The sequence below is a fragment of the Coturnix japonica genome, chromosome 1 (genome assembly GCF_001577835.2).
Source record: "Coturnix japonica isolate 7356 chromosome 1, Coturnix japonica 2.1, whole genome shotgun sequence".
NCBI lineage: Eukaryota > Metazoa > Chordata > Aves > Galliformes > Phasianidae > Coturnix > Coturnix japonica.
Window position 1 is genome coordinate 76,471,601 of NC_029516.1, and position 14,363 is coordinate 76,485,963.

The 14,363-nt window shown below is 42.5% G+C and overlaps 2 protein-coding genes across 3 annotated transcripts; one reads left to right on the forward strand and one right to left on the reverse strand.

Annotated features, from left to right (window-relative positions):
- Positions 1 to 248: 248 nt before the first annotated feature.
- Positions 249 to 4,389, reverse strand: RPL24 (ribosomal protein L24). The gene is made up of 6 exons (XM_015877277.2): positions 4,287 to 4,389; positions 4,088 to 4,163; positions 3,321 to 3,431; positions 1,849 to 1,985; positions 945 to 1,008; positions 249 to 447 (listed from the first exon to the last, which is right to left on the reverse strand). The coding sequence occupies exons 1-6, from the start codon at positions 4,289 to 4,291 to the stop codon at positions 367 to 369; spliced, it is 474 nt and encodes a 157-aa protein (XP_015732763.1). The 5' UTR covers positions 4,292 to 4,389; the 3' UTR covers positions 249 to 366.
- Positions 4,390 to 4,516: 127 nt separating this feature from the next.
- CEP97 (centrosomal protein 97) lies at positions 4,517 to 13,629 on the forward strand. Of its 2 annotated transcripts, none has more exons than XM_015877253.2 (12): positions 4,517 to 4,657; positions 5,139 to 5,281; positions 6,024 to 6,182; positions 6,661 to 6,762; positions 7,266 to 7,379; positions 7,525 to 7,691; positions 8,594 to 8,758; positions 9,418 to 9,548; positions 9,673 to 10,417; positions 11,417 to 11,492; positions 11,988 to 12,642; positions 13,078 to 13,629. In XM_015877253.2, exons 1-12 carry the CDS (start codon positions 4,603 to 4,605, stop codon positions 13,176 to 13,178), a joined length of 2,613 nt encoding a protein of 870 aa, XP_015732739.1. In that variant the 5' UTR covers positions 4,517 to 4,602; the 3' UTR covers positions 13,179 to 13,629. The 2 variants fall into 2 exon arrangements, with proteins under 2 accessions (XP_015732739.1, XP_015732748.1); XM_015877262.2 differs by lacking the exon at positions 4,517 to 4,657 and adding an exon at positions 4,761 to 4,889.
- The last annotated feature ends 734 nt before the right edge of the window (positions 13,630 to 14,363 follow it).

Sequence of the window (14,363 nt, forward strand, 5' to 3'; positions counted from 1 at the left end):
CCCTTTGCAAACATCTGGTTTCATAATGCAGGGGGTGTACTTTGTGTCACAGTCTGCACTGTTTCACATCCCCTACAGTTTGTATTCTGAACTCATAACTCTATGCCGTTTGACATTCATGTCGTAGCTTATTCTGCTTGTGCACATATCAGCTCAGACCTTCCTAATGCCCGGACTACTCTGTTTTAAGACTTCCAAGATGTCTTCTAGCACAGCAGATCCTTTAAGGAAATGAGCATTTCATGGCATAAGGGTGTTCATCAGTCTTTAATTCTCTTCAGCATCTGTTACACGGTCGAAAAGAACACGGCACAAGTTGTGAAAGCGAGTCAGCTGTTTATTCAGTATGGCTAACACATTGGCAAGCTAGCGCTTCCCACCAACACGGGGAGCAGAAACCTTGACTGGCTTCACAATTTTCTGCTTAGGTGCTGCCTTTGTTGGAGCCTGCGGAGAAACAACAAGGTATGAGCAAAGAGAAACACATTATCCACATTACTGAAAGCATCCCTATGTTACACTTACAATTCTTTACATAAATGAGGCAATCTAAAAATCAGATCAGAGATAACAGATTGTTATTACACCTATCACTGTGAGCTTGAAATATGGATGATGGCAACCTTCAGCATTAGGTCAGAAGCCGAACTGAAGAGCATGTTAACACTCAGCAATACACTGCTACCAAGTCCCTAAGTAATGTCACACCTAGGCAAGCTGATTTCTATGCATCATTGCCATCTGCTCACAAAGTGGTTTTACTATAATATTTACTCTCCCTCTAAGAAGTGGTTTGTTCTGTTCAGCAGTTCACATGTGTATCTGTAGCGCATTAGCTTGGTCAGTATGCTTCAGGATCAAAACGGACAGAACACCAATTCCCAATTAAGTTCTGTAGTAGTGTTACAACACGGCATATTCCAAGTATACCCACTGCATCTTACCTTTGCAGCAGAAACAGCCGTTTTCTTGGTGGCCTGCTTAGCCTTCTTGGCTTCTTTTGCAGCCCTGTTAATACACAAGAAAAAAGCTAATTATTCACGTGTGCCATTCACTGTTTCTTCATCTCAACCACTGTAAGAGCTCCCTAAGATCAGGAAACAAATGCATTACTTGAGGTTTATACCCCGCATTCAATGCCTCAAGCAAGTCTACCACAAAGACAACAAAACTGCACGTGACAAAAGCAGTATTTTCACAAAGGAAGAGAGCAAGAAGAGACCCCTCTCTGCTGATATTAAGTCTTGCTGAGATTACTCAATGTTGCATCCAAACATACTGATCGCCCACAACATGCTTGTAATACACAGAGCTCAGCTAGAGCTTAGGAAAGACATGGAGGTACTGGAGCAGGTCCAGAGAAGGGCAATGAGGCTTGTGAAGGGCTTGGAGAATCAGCCCTATGAGGAGAGGCTAAGGAAGCTGGGGCTGTTTAGTCTGGGGAAAAGGAGGCTGAGGGGAGACCTTATTGCTCTCTTCCAGTACCTGAAAGGTGATTACAGTGAGAGTGGGGCAGGTCTCTTCTCACTAGTGACAAGTGACAGGATGAGGGGAAATGGCCTCAAGTTGCGCCAGGGCAAGTTTAGGTTGGATATTAGGAAGCACTTATTTACAGAAAGGGTAGTTAGGTACTGGAATAGGCTCCCCAGGGAGGTGGTTAAATCGCCATCCCTAGTTGTGTTTAAGAGCTGTTTGGATGTGGTAGTCAAGGATATGATTTAGTGTAGGGTTGTCAGAGTTAGGGTACTGGTTAGGCTGCGGTTGGACTTGATGATCTTCAAGGTCTTTTCCAACCTGGGTAATTCTATGATTCTATGATCTTGTAGGAAAATGCACGTGATTTCTCACCTGATAGCTTGTTCCCTCTGCGCTTTTCGTACTTCAGGCTTCTGGTTCCGCTTAGCCATAATCTCAGCTAAGGATGCACCAGTAATAGCCCTCTGAAACTTAACAGCACGGCGCGTGCGCTTCTTTTGTATCTCTTCCTAAAACGACAGGATACAAAGGCAGTTAGCATGATAACACATGAAACATAAGGCTGACAATTACAGGAACAAGCTGCTAGTAAGATTGAAGCTATTACCAAGCTGTGTACAGAAGAATTCTATTCCTCATTTTGGAAATAAACAATTAACTGATTTGCCAAAGCAGACCAATAAGCCATCGACTTTGCTTCTCTAAATAAACTCACAGGTGTGTTGAGCCAGTGTTTCCATGTAAGCCTGACTACACTTTTGCTGTGCAATATTAAGCAAGTGAGTGAAATTACCTATGTTAACATGCTGTATATTTTCAGTGCGATGACAACTGCATAACGTTGACATTCTACTAAGTTAGAAACCTAAAACTGCTTTAGCTGGAGGGGACCTTTAAAGGTAATCTAGCCCAACTCCCCTGCAGGAACAAGGACATCTATAGCTAGATATATAAGTTTTCAAGATGGTTACATGAACTTTTCCTTCACCCATCATCCTCCAAATCATCTGATAATCAGTATTCTAATAATCCTGGAATCTTATAGTCCAAATAATTAAGCAGTACACAGATTAAACAGTGCTGTCCCACCTTCTGTAAACAACTTCATTTGAAAAAGCTTTAATACGTATAACTCAGACAAATGTTAAAATCTGACGTAGCTCCTGTGGTTCTGAAGGGACCCTCAGACATAATTACAGAATCACAGAATTATCAAGGTTGGAAAAGACCTAGAAGATAATCTAGTCCAACCATTACCAATACTTCCCAGCTAAATCATATTCCTCAATACCACATCCAAACGTTTCTTGAACACTCCCATGGTCGGTGACTCCACCACCTCCCTGGGCAGTGCATTCCAGTGCCTGACTACCCTTTCCGAGAAGTAATACTCCCTAATGTCCAGCCTGAATCTCCCCTGGCGCAGTTTAAAATCATTCCCTCTAGTTCTATCACTGATTACAAAAGAGAAGAGGCCAACCCCCAGTTCACTACAACCTCCCTTCAGGTAGTTATAGAGAGCAATGAGGTCTCCCCTGAGCCTCCTCTTCTCCAGGCTGAACAATCCCAGCTCCCTCAGCCCCTCCTCATAAGGCCTGTGCTCCAGACCCCTCATAATTAAGTCCAGTTTCAGCACTCTCACTGAAGTATTATGTTCCAAATATAAAGCAACATACAGACTCGAGCAAACACACGCTCACCAAGCAGACCACCTTGTTCAGGTATATACAAGTCACACTTTTGCTACCCATCAACATACTGCAGTCACTTCCATTCTAACTGACCAGTTACCAATTCTTTTTTGGTGGAAAACCTGAGAGCAGCTTTCATTGCTTTATACTTACTGACTGTCCTTTCTTGTGCTTACGCCTGTACAGAACAGTCCAGTTGATTTGACGGGGGTTTCTCTTGGAAAGGAATGCAGACTCACATTTTGCATTCAAGAACTGGAAAACCTGAGAAGGCAATAAAGTATTTGTGTAAGCTTCGTTTCTATGAATGACACTGTCACACTTTATATCAGCATATCAAGTAATTATTTGATTCAGTGTTTATCCTGTCACCAGTGAGAAGAGACCAACCCCACTCTCGTGTAAGCACCTTCTGTACGTGTGGGTCATGAGAGGATATAAGCAACACTTGAGAGACTAGAACTGCTCAACACCTTCTTGACTAGAGGAAACTGAAGGCAGTATTAAGGGCCTGATTTGCTACTAGCTAGTCAGGTTGAAATTCTTCAGTTTCTAAGGAGATCACCTCAAGAATCACTCGGTCCAGCTGTTTAGCTGCCATAAGACATGCTGCACAGCAAGACCACAGCACTGGAACTAGAAAGACTTGCAAGATGGTTGGGTTGGAAAGGACCTCAAAGCCAGTTCCAGCCTCTATTGTGGGCAAAGCTGCCACTCAGCAGCTCGGGCTGCCCATCCAGCCTGGCCTTGAATGCCTGCAAAGATGGGGCACACACAGCCTGTACCAGCGACAAGAACCAGAGTGTCTTTATAGACACAAACATCGTATCTCTAAGATAAGGAAACCAGATCCCAACGATCCACTCAGCACCCGGTCCCTACTCGGCTCGGCCTCGCTCCCCCCGCTGCTCCGGCCTCACCTTGCCATCCGTGCGGGCGTAGCGGCGGCCGTGGCCCGGGTAGATCTTGTACCCGCTGAAGCTGCACAGCTCGACCCTACGAGAAAGACACAAGTTAGCAGATGGCGCAGACCGACGGCCAAGTGTTCCTCAGCCATCGCTCGGCCTCCCCGCGGGGGATGGATGCGGATAGAGCAGCCAAGGCCGCAGCCCCACTCACTTCATGATGGCGGCGGGCGGGCCGAAGAGGAGGGGAGCCGGCCGGAAGGGGGCGTGGCCCCGGCGGCGCGCGGTGTGCCGGGAGCGCTCCGCCCCTGCGGGACCCGGCGGGAGGGTCGGGCCGCAGAGCGGGGGTCGGTGTGGGATCCTCTGCCGGCTGCCGCTGCGTCCCGTTGGGTTTCGCTGGCTGCGGGGGGCGGTCGCTGTACGGGGAGATCAATTAATCTTCGGAACAACGGGAATTTTCTCGGCGAGCGGCGAGGCAGCCAATCGGCGCCCAGCGTCCGGTTGCCTGGCGGCGTCGGTAGGAGAGAAGCATGGCAGCTACCGGAGCGGAGGAGCGGAACGAGCCCGGCTCGTCGGCTGCGGGGGGTGAGGGCACCGCCGCGGGGTCACGGCGCGGGGGGCGGGATGGAGCCGGCGGCTGGAGGCTCGTTGGGGCGCCGTTGTGCGGCGCCGAGAGACGGCAGCGCGTGGGGTGTGATGGGAGATGGAGTCGGGATGGGCGCCGGGTACACGGACAGTCAGGAGTGATTTCCTCATCCCTTTATATTGGTGTCTGGTGGAACGCTTTAATCGGGTGCCAGAATTTAAACAGGGACTGGTAGCTACATCTACACTGTGCCCCGGTGGCGCAGTGGTACAAGTGCCGCTTGCAACACCGAGCCCCGGGTTCGAATCCCCCCTGTGGCGCAAGTGGTAGAAGTGCCGCTCTGCTACACAGAGGCTCGAATCCCGGGGGTTGGACTCGATGATCTTTAAGGTCCCTTCCAACCCGCACCAGGCTATTACCTATTACCTATTATCTTCTAATAACTGATTGCTTTCTGTCTTATGTTTTTCTTATTCTAAGGTTTGGTAGTTAACTGGTCAGGTCAAGGATTGCAGAAGCTGGGTCCGACCTTACCCTGTGATCCTGATACTCACACTCTGATTCTGGACAAAAACCAGATAATTAAATTGGAACATTTGGAGAAATGCAGGAATCTGATGCAGGTCAGTGGGACTTGAGTTGTATTTGCTGGAACCTAATGGTTGGATATCAGGAATATCAGGAAGAACTTCCTTACAGAAAGGGTAGTTAAGCACTGGAATAGGCTCCCCAAGGTGGTGGTTGAGCCACCATCTCTGAATGTGTTTAGAAGCCATTTGGATGTGGTGCTCAGGGATGTGATTTAGCAGAGGGTTGTTAGGGTACTATGGGTAGGTTGTGGTTGGACTTGATGATCTTTAAGGTCCTTTTAAACCTGAGCAATTGCATGGTTCTTGTTAACACACTGAGTTATGTAGGCTCTGATGTTGCTAGTGCTTAGCTTTAATATACTTAACTTTGAAACGTTTCATTTAGGTACATGAGGGTTAAATATATGGTACATGAGGGTTAAAATATGGTTTTACACCAGGAATGTTGCAAACGTTTGTAAAGTGATTTGGCAATATTGATTTTAAAAGCTTATTTTCATACGATGCAATTCCTCGTTTAATCCCCTCCTTTATTAGCTGTTGATATGAGAAAGTCTTCACAGTTCTACAGACTTAGTGGAAATCTACTTTCTTTGATGATTTATTCATTTCTTGTCACTTGCAGTTTTTTGGGTCTGTAGTATTTGCTTAAAAATTGAACATCTACAAAGAAGTAGTTCCTGTTGGATTGGACTTTTAGCTTGACAGACAGCCTATACTATCAGTAGAGTTTAATCATTGAATCTGTTTCTTTAACTTGTGTGTCCATCTGCAGTTGTCTGTAGCCAACAATCGCTTGGTACGAATGATGGGTGTAGCAAAACTGACTCAGCTCCGTGTGCTAAACTTGCCTCATAATAGTATTGGGTATGTGGAAGGGCTGAAGGAGTTGGTACACCTGGAATGGCTCAACTTGGCAGGAAATAATCTTAAGGTAAAGTACATAGAGTTTTATGTATCTTTCCAGAATCTACCATAGTAGAAACTTGGAAAACACAGTGAAGATGATCTTTACGATGTTTCATTCTGTTCTACTGCATAGAAGACTGAATTTTTGTTTCTGGTTTTAATGGGAATAAATGTCAAACCTTCCTGTCCACTAGTGTAATGAAATGAAAGAGGGCAACTTTTGGACAAGAATTGGCTTGGGGAAAAATAGATCTTGGCTTGACACCAACTTGTAATAAGAACTGGGAGGTAGCCAACAAAACAGGAAAAGAATAGTTATCTTTAATTTTAAAGTGTCTGATATCAGGTAGTTATATCAGGTATTAAAATAATTTTTAATACATGATTTTAATGTAGGCCTTGTTATGCAGTGCTGTTAGCTTCCCAAGTTGTTTTCAATGATTGACACCTCTTTTGATTTAATGACTAAAAAAATATTGAAATTGACTCCTTTATTTTTATAGGCCATTGAGCAAATGAATTCCTGTGCATCTCTTCAGCACCTTGATCTGTCAGACAACAACATATCTCAGCTAGGAGATCTCTCAAAACTTACGTCTCTGAAGGTAGATGCACTTTTGTCTGTTCTTATATTCTTTGCATTGAGCATTTTTGTTTAGAAAATTGTAACCTTTTAAAACATTAATTATTCAGATGCTAGATTTTAAAGCATTCTAATTAATCCCTGTGACTTTTAGAAGGAGGAATGAAAGGGGTATTTTGTTGCTTTCAAGTTGCACCAACTGGGCCAGTGATTCTTCTGCAGTCGCTAGTGATTTTGATTAAGGTGATGCTGTAAGACAGCACTTGTTTCTCTTAGTGGGTTATGAATCAAGGGAAAGCACAGTGTTAAGTCTTTTTATCACATACACAGAGATAATGTTTCAAATATACTTGTGAATGCAGCTAAGCATCAGTTCTGTATTTCCTAATAGTAACAGTTTGCTTTAAGATGTAAAATTCAGTTTTCCCTCCCTGGAATACTTTTGGAAAATAGTTTTTAGTAAACTTCTGTTGTTGTCATTGTTGTTCAAACATGCATCTTTATCACCATATTTCTATTTTATAGACCTTGTTGCTGCATGGAAATATTATAACTTCACTTCGTACCGCCCCCGTTTGCCTACCTCACAACCTGACTGTTTTTTCTTTGGCAGAAAATGAAATCAGAGACTTAAATGAGGTAAGATTAACAAGCAAGTGTGATTTTCAATGCAATTGTAATGTTGTTGTTTTTTGAGATGTACTGCTGTAATTAGGCAAATTGTTCCATTCTGTAAGCAGCTAATGGTTCTCTTCAGTTAATAAATATGTCTTATTTTCTCAAGGTTTCTTTCCTGGCTTCTCTTCCTCAACTGGAACAGCTGTCGATAATGAACAATCCTTGCGTGATGGCCACACCTTCAGTCCCTGGCTTTGACTACAGGCCATATATAGTCAGCTGGTGTCTCAACCTTAAAGTTCTTGATGGATATATGGTTTCTCAGAAAGAAAGGTAATGTGATACTTCTAAAGTTAACAAGTGACCAGTTAAAGGTCAAGCAGGGGATCAGGCTCAGTCAGAATGGGTTTGTGAATGGTAGATCCCACATGACAAACCTGATTTAATTCTATGACAGGGTGACCTGCTTAATGAATGAGGGTAATGCTGTCAGTGTGGTCTACTTGGGCTTCAGTAAGGCCTTTGACACTGTCCCGCACAACATCCTCGTGGAGCAGCTGGCTGCCCATGGTTTGGGTGGGTGTACGCTCTACTGGGTGAAACACTGGCTGGATGGCAGGGACCAAAGAGTTGTGCTCAATGGAGTTAAATCCAGTTGGTGGCCACTCACGAGCAGTGTCCCCCAGGACTTGGAACTGGGGCCGCTTCTATTCAATATATTTATTAATAATCTTGATGAGAGGATTGAGCGCATCATCAGTAAGTTCGCAGATGACACGAAGTTGGGAGGGAGTGTTGATCTGCCCGAGGGAGGAAAGGCACTACAGAAGGACCTGGATAGACTGGATCGATGGGCCAAGGTAAACTAGATGTGTTTCGATATGGCCAAGTGTTGGGTCCTGCATTTTGGTCACAACAACCCCAGGCAACCCTACAGGCTTGGGGAGGAGTAGTTGGGAAAACTACCTGATGGAAAGGTACCTTGGTGTGCTGATGGACAGTAGGCTGAATATGAGCCAGCAGTGTGCCCAGGTGGCCAAGAAGGCTTGTATCATTATGTTTTTTCATCAGTCTTTACTGTATCACTGTGTGTATCACTGCTATCTGTATGACAGTGGAGGTATCTGGACACTGTTGACGTTCAGTGTTTTGGTAGCTCTTAGAGGAGCGGGGCTCAAAGAAAAGTTATGAGGTGTATGCTATATATGTATTAATAGTAACTCTCTTCCTGACAGTTTGAAAGCAGAATGGCTCTACAGTCAAGGTAAAGGAAGATCGTATCGACCTGGGCAACATGTTCAGTTAGTCCAGTACTTGGCTACTGTTTGTCCTCTTATATCTACATACGGTCTCCAGACTGAAGAAGATGCCAAGCTGGAAAAAATACTGAGTAAGCAAAGGTGAGAGCTTCTTGCTTCTCCACTGTTAGAGAATGTAATTGAGAATACGATTGTTTGTCTCATTATGTATTAGATATTTCCTTTTAAGAGTTTTAAAGCAATAGCAAGAGCCAAAGATGGGAAGAGTAATGGAGGTAAAGGATGAATGGAATGAGGAACAAGAGAGCAGCAGGAGTGTTTGCTGGGCACTCTAGAGGCAGTCTGTGCTCTGTAGAACATTGAAAGTGATTTGTACGAGGACTGTAATTAATATAAACTCTACCATCACAGATTTCTATCACAAAGAAAAAACGTATACACACAGGATCTTTAAGGCAGAGTGATTTTCTAATATCTACCTCATGATCTCTTAATTTCGCTAGGTTGAATTAACCTTTCTCTTTCTTCAGATTGTAAAGAATGGCTTTGTGGCAATGCTGTTACCTGAGTCCATTCCTCAAACTCTTTAGGCATACAAGCATAGCGTGTCCTGTGTAGTTCCCTACATTGTGAGCAGTCCTGTTATTAGGAGTAGGCTGGCACCTACCTATAGCTCGCATCTTGTTTTAGAAACGGTTTGATTTCTTGTTTACTTCAAAGTAGTTGATAGTTTATTTCAGATGCCTCATGTACCAAAAACAAATATTAAAATATAAAATCTGTTGAAACTTTGTCCTCAGGCTCCACCAGAGGCAGCTGATGTGTCAAAACCAAAATGAAGGACCAGCTACATCTGCTTCCAACAGGACTTTGCCCGTTACTTCTGAGCACAGCAGTCCAGTTCATCCACCACAGATAGTACTTGAAAGTGGTAAGGTGTAAATTTGCGCCTATAATCTTACCTGTGGGAATAAAATACAGATTTATTTTCTATGAACTGAAGTATTTTATTGAAACACTGTGTGACTTCTGAAAATGTCTTTCTGCCTGTCTAGAACGTGTCATCCAGAAGAATTCCTGGGTTGGACCAAGTGTGAATGATGATCATTCCTACGCAGTAAAGAACACTTTTCTTCATGAAAGAAATTGTCGCAAGGAGCTGTACCTTGAAGACGTACAGACTGATGAAGACAAGCTAAATAGCAGCCTGTTATCTTCAGAGTCTACTTTCATGCCAGTTGCTTCAGGATTGTCTCCAGCGTCTCCTACTTCAGAACCGAAGTTATGTGGAATCAGTTTGGATCTAGAAGATAATGATAGTACTGTACTTGAATTTGCAAAGGATGCTAATAGAAGAGAAACAGTTAACAAGCAAGAAGAAAGTTCTTGGCTTACAAAAGAGCACTCCAACAAAGTGACAGAAAGTGCGGAAACTCAAGAGCAAATGAAGGAGAGGGTGCAGTTATCATCTTCTGATCTGGTAAAAGCTAACCAGACTGATGCTGGCAATTCTTCAGCTTCCTCTGAAGACCAACTTCTGCATGGTCAGCCTGGCACTGAATTGAGAGTTACAACAGTCTGCACTGAGAAGGTGGCAGGAGAAAATTTGGATTCTTTAGCTGCTGTTGATCGAGGTGCAGATGAACTCCAAAGAATGACTAAAGCAGCTACCAAGCTTCAAGCCTGCTGGAGGGGGTTTTATACAAGGAACTACCATCCCCGAGCCAAGGAAGTACGATATGAAATTCGACTGAGCAGGATGCAGGAGCACATACTTTGCTTAACTGATGAAATACAGAAGTAAGTTGAGTTTGTACTGTGCATTTTTCAAGTCTGGATAGAGATTGTTCCAAGGTAGTTCTGGAATGGTATAGATGGGTTTTCTTATAACTGCGCACAGTAGGACCAAGCATTAATGATATAAAACAGTGATAATGGTAGAGGAAGAATTCCTGTAAGATATAATGGTTACACATGCATGTAACTTCTCATGCTCTCTGCATGTCCTCTATGAGCAGGCTGGTTTAGAATTAACTTTCTGTGTTCTTTTATTATTTGGACATGCATGTTGTGCTGCATAATCAAAATAGCAGTTGTAAATTATGAGCTTTTTGACTTAATTTGTTAGCAATTACAAAGTCTAAGTGTTGGTATTGAGTCATTCCTCTGTTAACCGTCAGAGGAATGATTCTCACTTTGCTTTTATGATTTTCAAATACGATTCTGTTTTTTGATCACATGAATCTATGTTTTAGGGGGATTGTTATCAAAGTTTCTCAACTTGTAATACAGGAATTGTGGATATATTAATATCGTTCAGGATCAGTCTGGGAACAGTTTGTCAGATCCCTTTGGTTTACTATCATAAATGACAGAAGTTCTGTGAATCAGACTGAGCTCTTGGTGAGCCTATAGAAAATCCCAATGCTTTCACATGATACCTCCACATTTATCTTGATGGCATCAGGTGGGGAAGGCAGAATTTAAAGCGCAGAAGCACTATTTTTCTTCCTTTATCTCCTTCCTACTTCAGGAGAAAGAGACACATCTACTTGAAGAGGTCAGGTTCAGTATGCAAAAAGATCCTTGAAGTATTAGCAAGTCAGTGCATGTTTGACAGCAAAAGGAAAGCAAACTCTTAATTGTTACTTGGACGGACAGCAACTGGATATTGATGACAAGCCAGTGTTGGGCTCAATGGTGTTTTCAGAAGTTCAGAGGGCATTTTTATGTAATCTTGTTGATTTTGTTACCAGGATATTATTTAATTTGCATTATTTTGGATATGTGTTCTTGCAGACTAAGAAAAGAAAGAGAGGAAGATAAGATTCAGAGGCTTGTACAGGAGGAAGCTGTCAGATTTGTTTGGAACCAGGTAAATAGCTGTAGTCCTCTTATTTTTTTTTTGCTTATGAATAGAGAAGATATTTCATACTATAGAGCATGAAGAGATGGTGAGTATGGTTCATTCTTCCAATTACAAGCTCAGTGGCTTATTAGAATCTAATTGCAATGGATTTGGCTGTTCTTTTACTCAGGGGAAAAGTAACATTCAGAAGTGTTAATGCAATAAGCTGTGTTTGTAATAAAGTGATAAAATACAGCTTGATATGAGAAGAAGGACAAAGTGCAAGGAAAACTAAACAAGCATGGTAGGCATGAGACTTGATGCACCTGCTGGATGCTTAGGGCAAGTGAAATAGTGTCGAGCGGTGTTGCTTCTCATCAATCAAATCATTTCTAGAGTAGAAAAAGCATGTATATATATCTTTTAATAAGCTGTTATTTCTTCCCGAGCTTGAATATTTGATTAGAGCTTTGTTGCCAATTGCAATAGCTTAGAAACCTAAGTGCTTTTTATACTTTGCAGGTTAAATCCCTTCAACAGTGGCAGCTTACAGTGACACAACACTTAGGTACCACTTGTCAACCTGGGATCCCTTCAGCCGGTACTTCTTGTCTCTCAGAACCGTCCACTCAAACATCTACTCTTGAGCAAGAAACCCCATCAGATGTCAGTTCTGCTTGCTTAGCTCCAGCTGGTGATGTCCTTCAGGAGAAGCCTTTGTTACAGTTCCCAGATTCTGGCTTTCATTCTGCCATGGCTGACCAGACTCATACTGGTGACTTGTGTACTGATGAAAAGAGTCTAACAGAAGGAACTGAGGGCTCTCTTTCGGTGGAAACCATCAAACAGTGTGGCAATTCTGCTTCAGAACGTTCTTCAGATGTAGAAGATGACGGTGGGGGATGTGAACAAAGCACAGAGAGCTCGAATAACGAGCAGGACAACAGGCTTCTACAGCAGTATTTGGAATCTGTTGAGCAACTAGTAGAGGCGGATGAAGGGACAAATTGCAATGATGAAGGAGAAGAGGGTGGCTGGCCACAAGTTGATATTTCAGCAGAGAGCCAAGATTCTTCATCTGACCTTCTGTCTGTAGGTATCCCTCAAGGGACATCTTCCCCAGCACGAGGTGAAATGAATCAGACACCTGACAGCTGCAAACTAGATTCAGGAATAGGTGAGGGGAAGCAAACAGACTGTGATTCTTCATTTCAGATGCTGCATGTTGGAATAGCTGTATAGTAGGCTCTGTTTCACTAAGGACTAGGGATTCCATTTCAGTTTTGTTTGTTTTTGTTCCCCCATTTATATAAAACTTATTTCCATTATTGTGTGCTTGGATTTTATTTATTCACATTCTATACTCATGTTAACAATTTGTTTTAATTGGCAGTCTGCTCATGTTGCTGAGGACTGACGTATACTGTGCTAGCTTGAAGTCAACGAAGTTCTCAGTGTCTTTCATTATGCACTTTATTTTCTAACACGTAGCTGATATTCTAGTAAATGGCTTCCTTGAAATTAGTTCTGAAGGGGCGCAGAGGGGTGTTGGCTGTAAATTCACCTCAATGAACGTGTTAGTTAGTCTTCTGATTATTTTTTTTCCTTCTAGAAAACAGAATTGAATCCTTGCTCTGCAAAGAGAAAAATCTGATGAAAGAAGATGAAAGCAGTTGCCTTTCAGAGCTTTTGACTACAGCAAGTGTTAGTTAGCATTTCAGATATGCGTTCCATGAATCCTGTGTCCAAGCCAGTGACATCTTACTATCTTTTACTTGAAGCTGCTGGCTCAGAGTTTGGTCAGTTATATAGATTCTGAAACAAAGACTTAGAGGAGTCAGACCTTAGGGGAGCTTCAAACAAACTTTGGTCTTTGTTTTCCCTGGGGTTGAATTTCCCTGTTTTTTCTCAGGTAAGAAAAAACTCAAAGTGGAACCTGTAGCAGCCTTTACCAAGTTTCAAAAGGGCATGTGATCTGGGAGCTTAGTTTCCAAGAGTACACTGCTGACTTACAGCAGCGGACTTAATGATACGTATTTTGCCTCCACGAGGTTGCTAATGTCATTTTGGGATTCATGACTTTCTAGACATGAGTGTGTTTGATGGATCACAACTCCTATATACAGCTATGAATATTAAAAGCAAATGTCATGACTTAAAACTATTGATATCTCTCTTGGTTGTTTCTTTTTTGGGGAAGTTGTTTTTCCTTTTTCTACTTGATGGTATTTGACATTCCAATTATGTGTAGATAAGAAACTATCTTAATTGCCTGTTGGAAAATACACTTAGTTTCCTAAACTGTGCTTTCCATTTAAACTCCAGGCAAGGAATTGCAGGTATATTTTGTGTAAACCATTTTTTTAATTACTTTTTTTTTTTTTTTTTTAGTGAAGAAAGATTAGGTAACTTGTATGACAAATGCAGGAAGGGAAATTAGTTTTGCCAGTGGATGTTAGATTGATGTGACTTTTAGGGGAAAGTTAGCTTTGCTATTATTGTCTTTTGCAACATGCAGTGAAAAGCCGGTGTTTCCAACAGTTTGCTTATACTAATTCCTCCAAGAACAATACTGCCAGTCGCACAGACATGAACATGTACGCCTACTGCATCTCTCTGAACACACAGATTAACTTCTGGTGCTACTGTGTCACTGAAATCAACTAGCCCTGTCCTAAAGTAATTCTTCTGACCATGTTGCCATACAAAATAACATAGTTGTTGTAAAAGCTTTTGTTGCTTGTCTATTTTAGGTTCTGAACTGAAGTTTACCATAGTTCAGGTGTTTGGCATGAGGGCAGCATCCACCTGAGGCCTCAAAATAGCCTTTTTTTAGAACATAAGTGGTGTATTGGAGTTGTACCAACCCTCTGCGCAGTGGTGGAATTCACCTTGGAA

Coding starts and splice junctions, on each gene's coding strand:
- RPL24 (XM_015877277.2), bottom strand. Junction 3,432..4,087: donor ACGCCCGCACGGATGGCAAG/GTGAGGCCGGAG, acceptor TTGCCTTCTCAG/GTTTTCCAGTTCTTGAATGC. Junction 1,986..3,320: donor AGCACAAGAAAGGACAGTCA/GTAAGTATAAAG, acceptor CTGTCGTTTTAG/GAAGAGATACAAAAGAAGCG.
- CEP97 (XM_015877253.2), top strand. CDS start 4,603: ATGGCAGCTACCGGAGCGGAGGAGCGGAACGAGCCCGGCTCGTCGGCT. Junction 11,493..11,987: donor TCAGATTTGTTTGGAACCAG/GTAAATAGCTGT, acceptor TATACTTTGCAG/GTTAAATCCCTTCAACAGTG. Junction 12,643..13,077: donor CAAACTAGATTCAGGAATAG/GTGAGGGGAAGC, acceptor TTTTCCTTCTAG/AAAACAGAATTGAATCCTTG.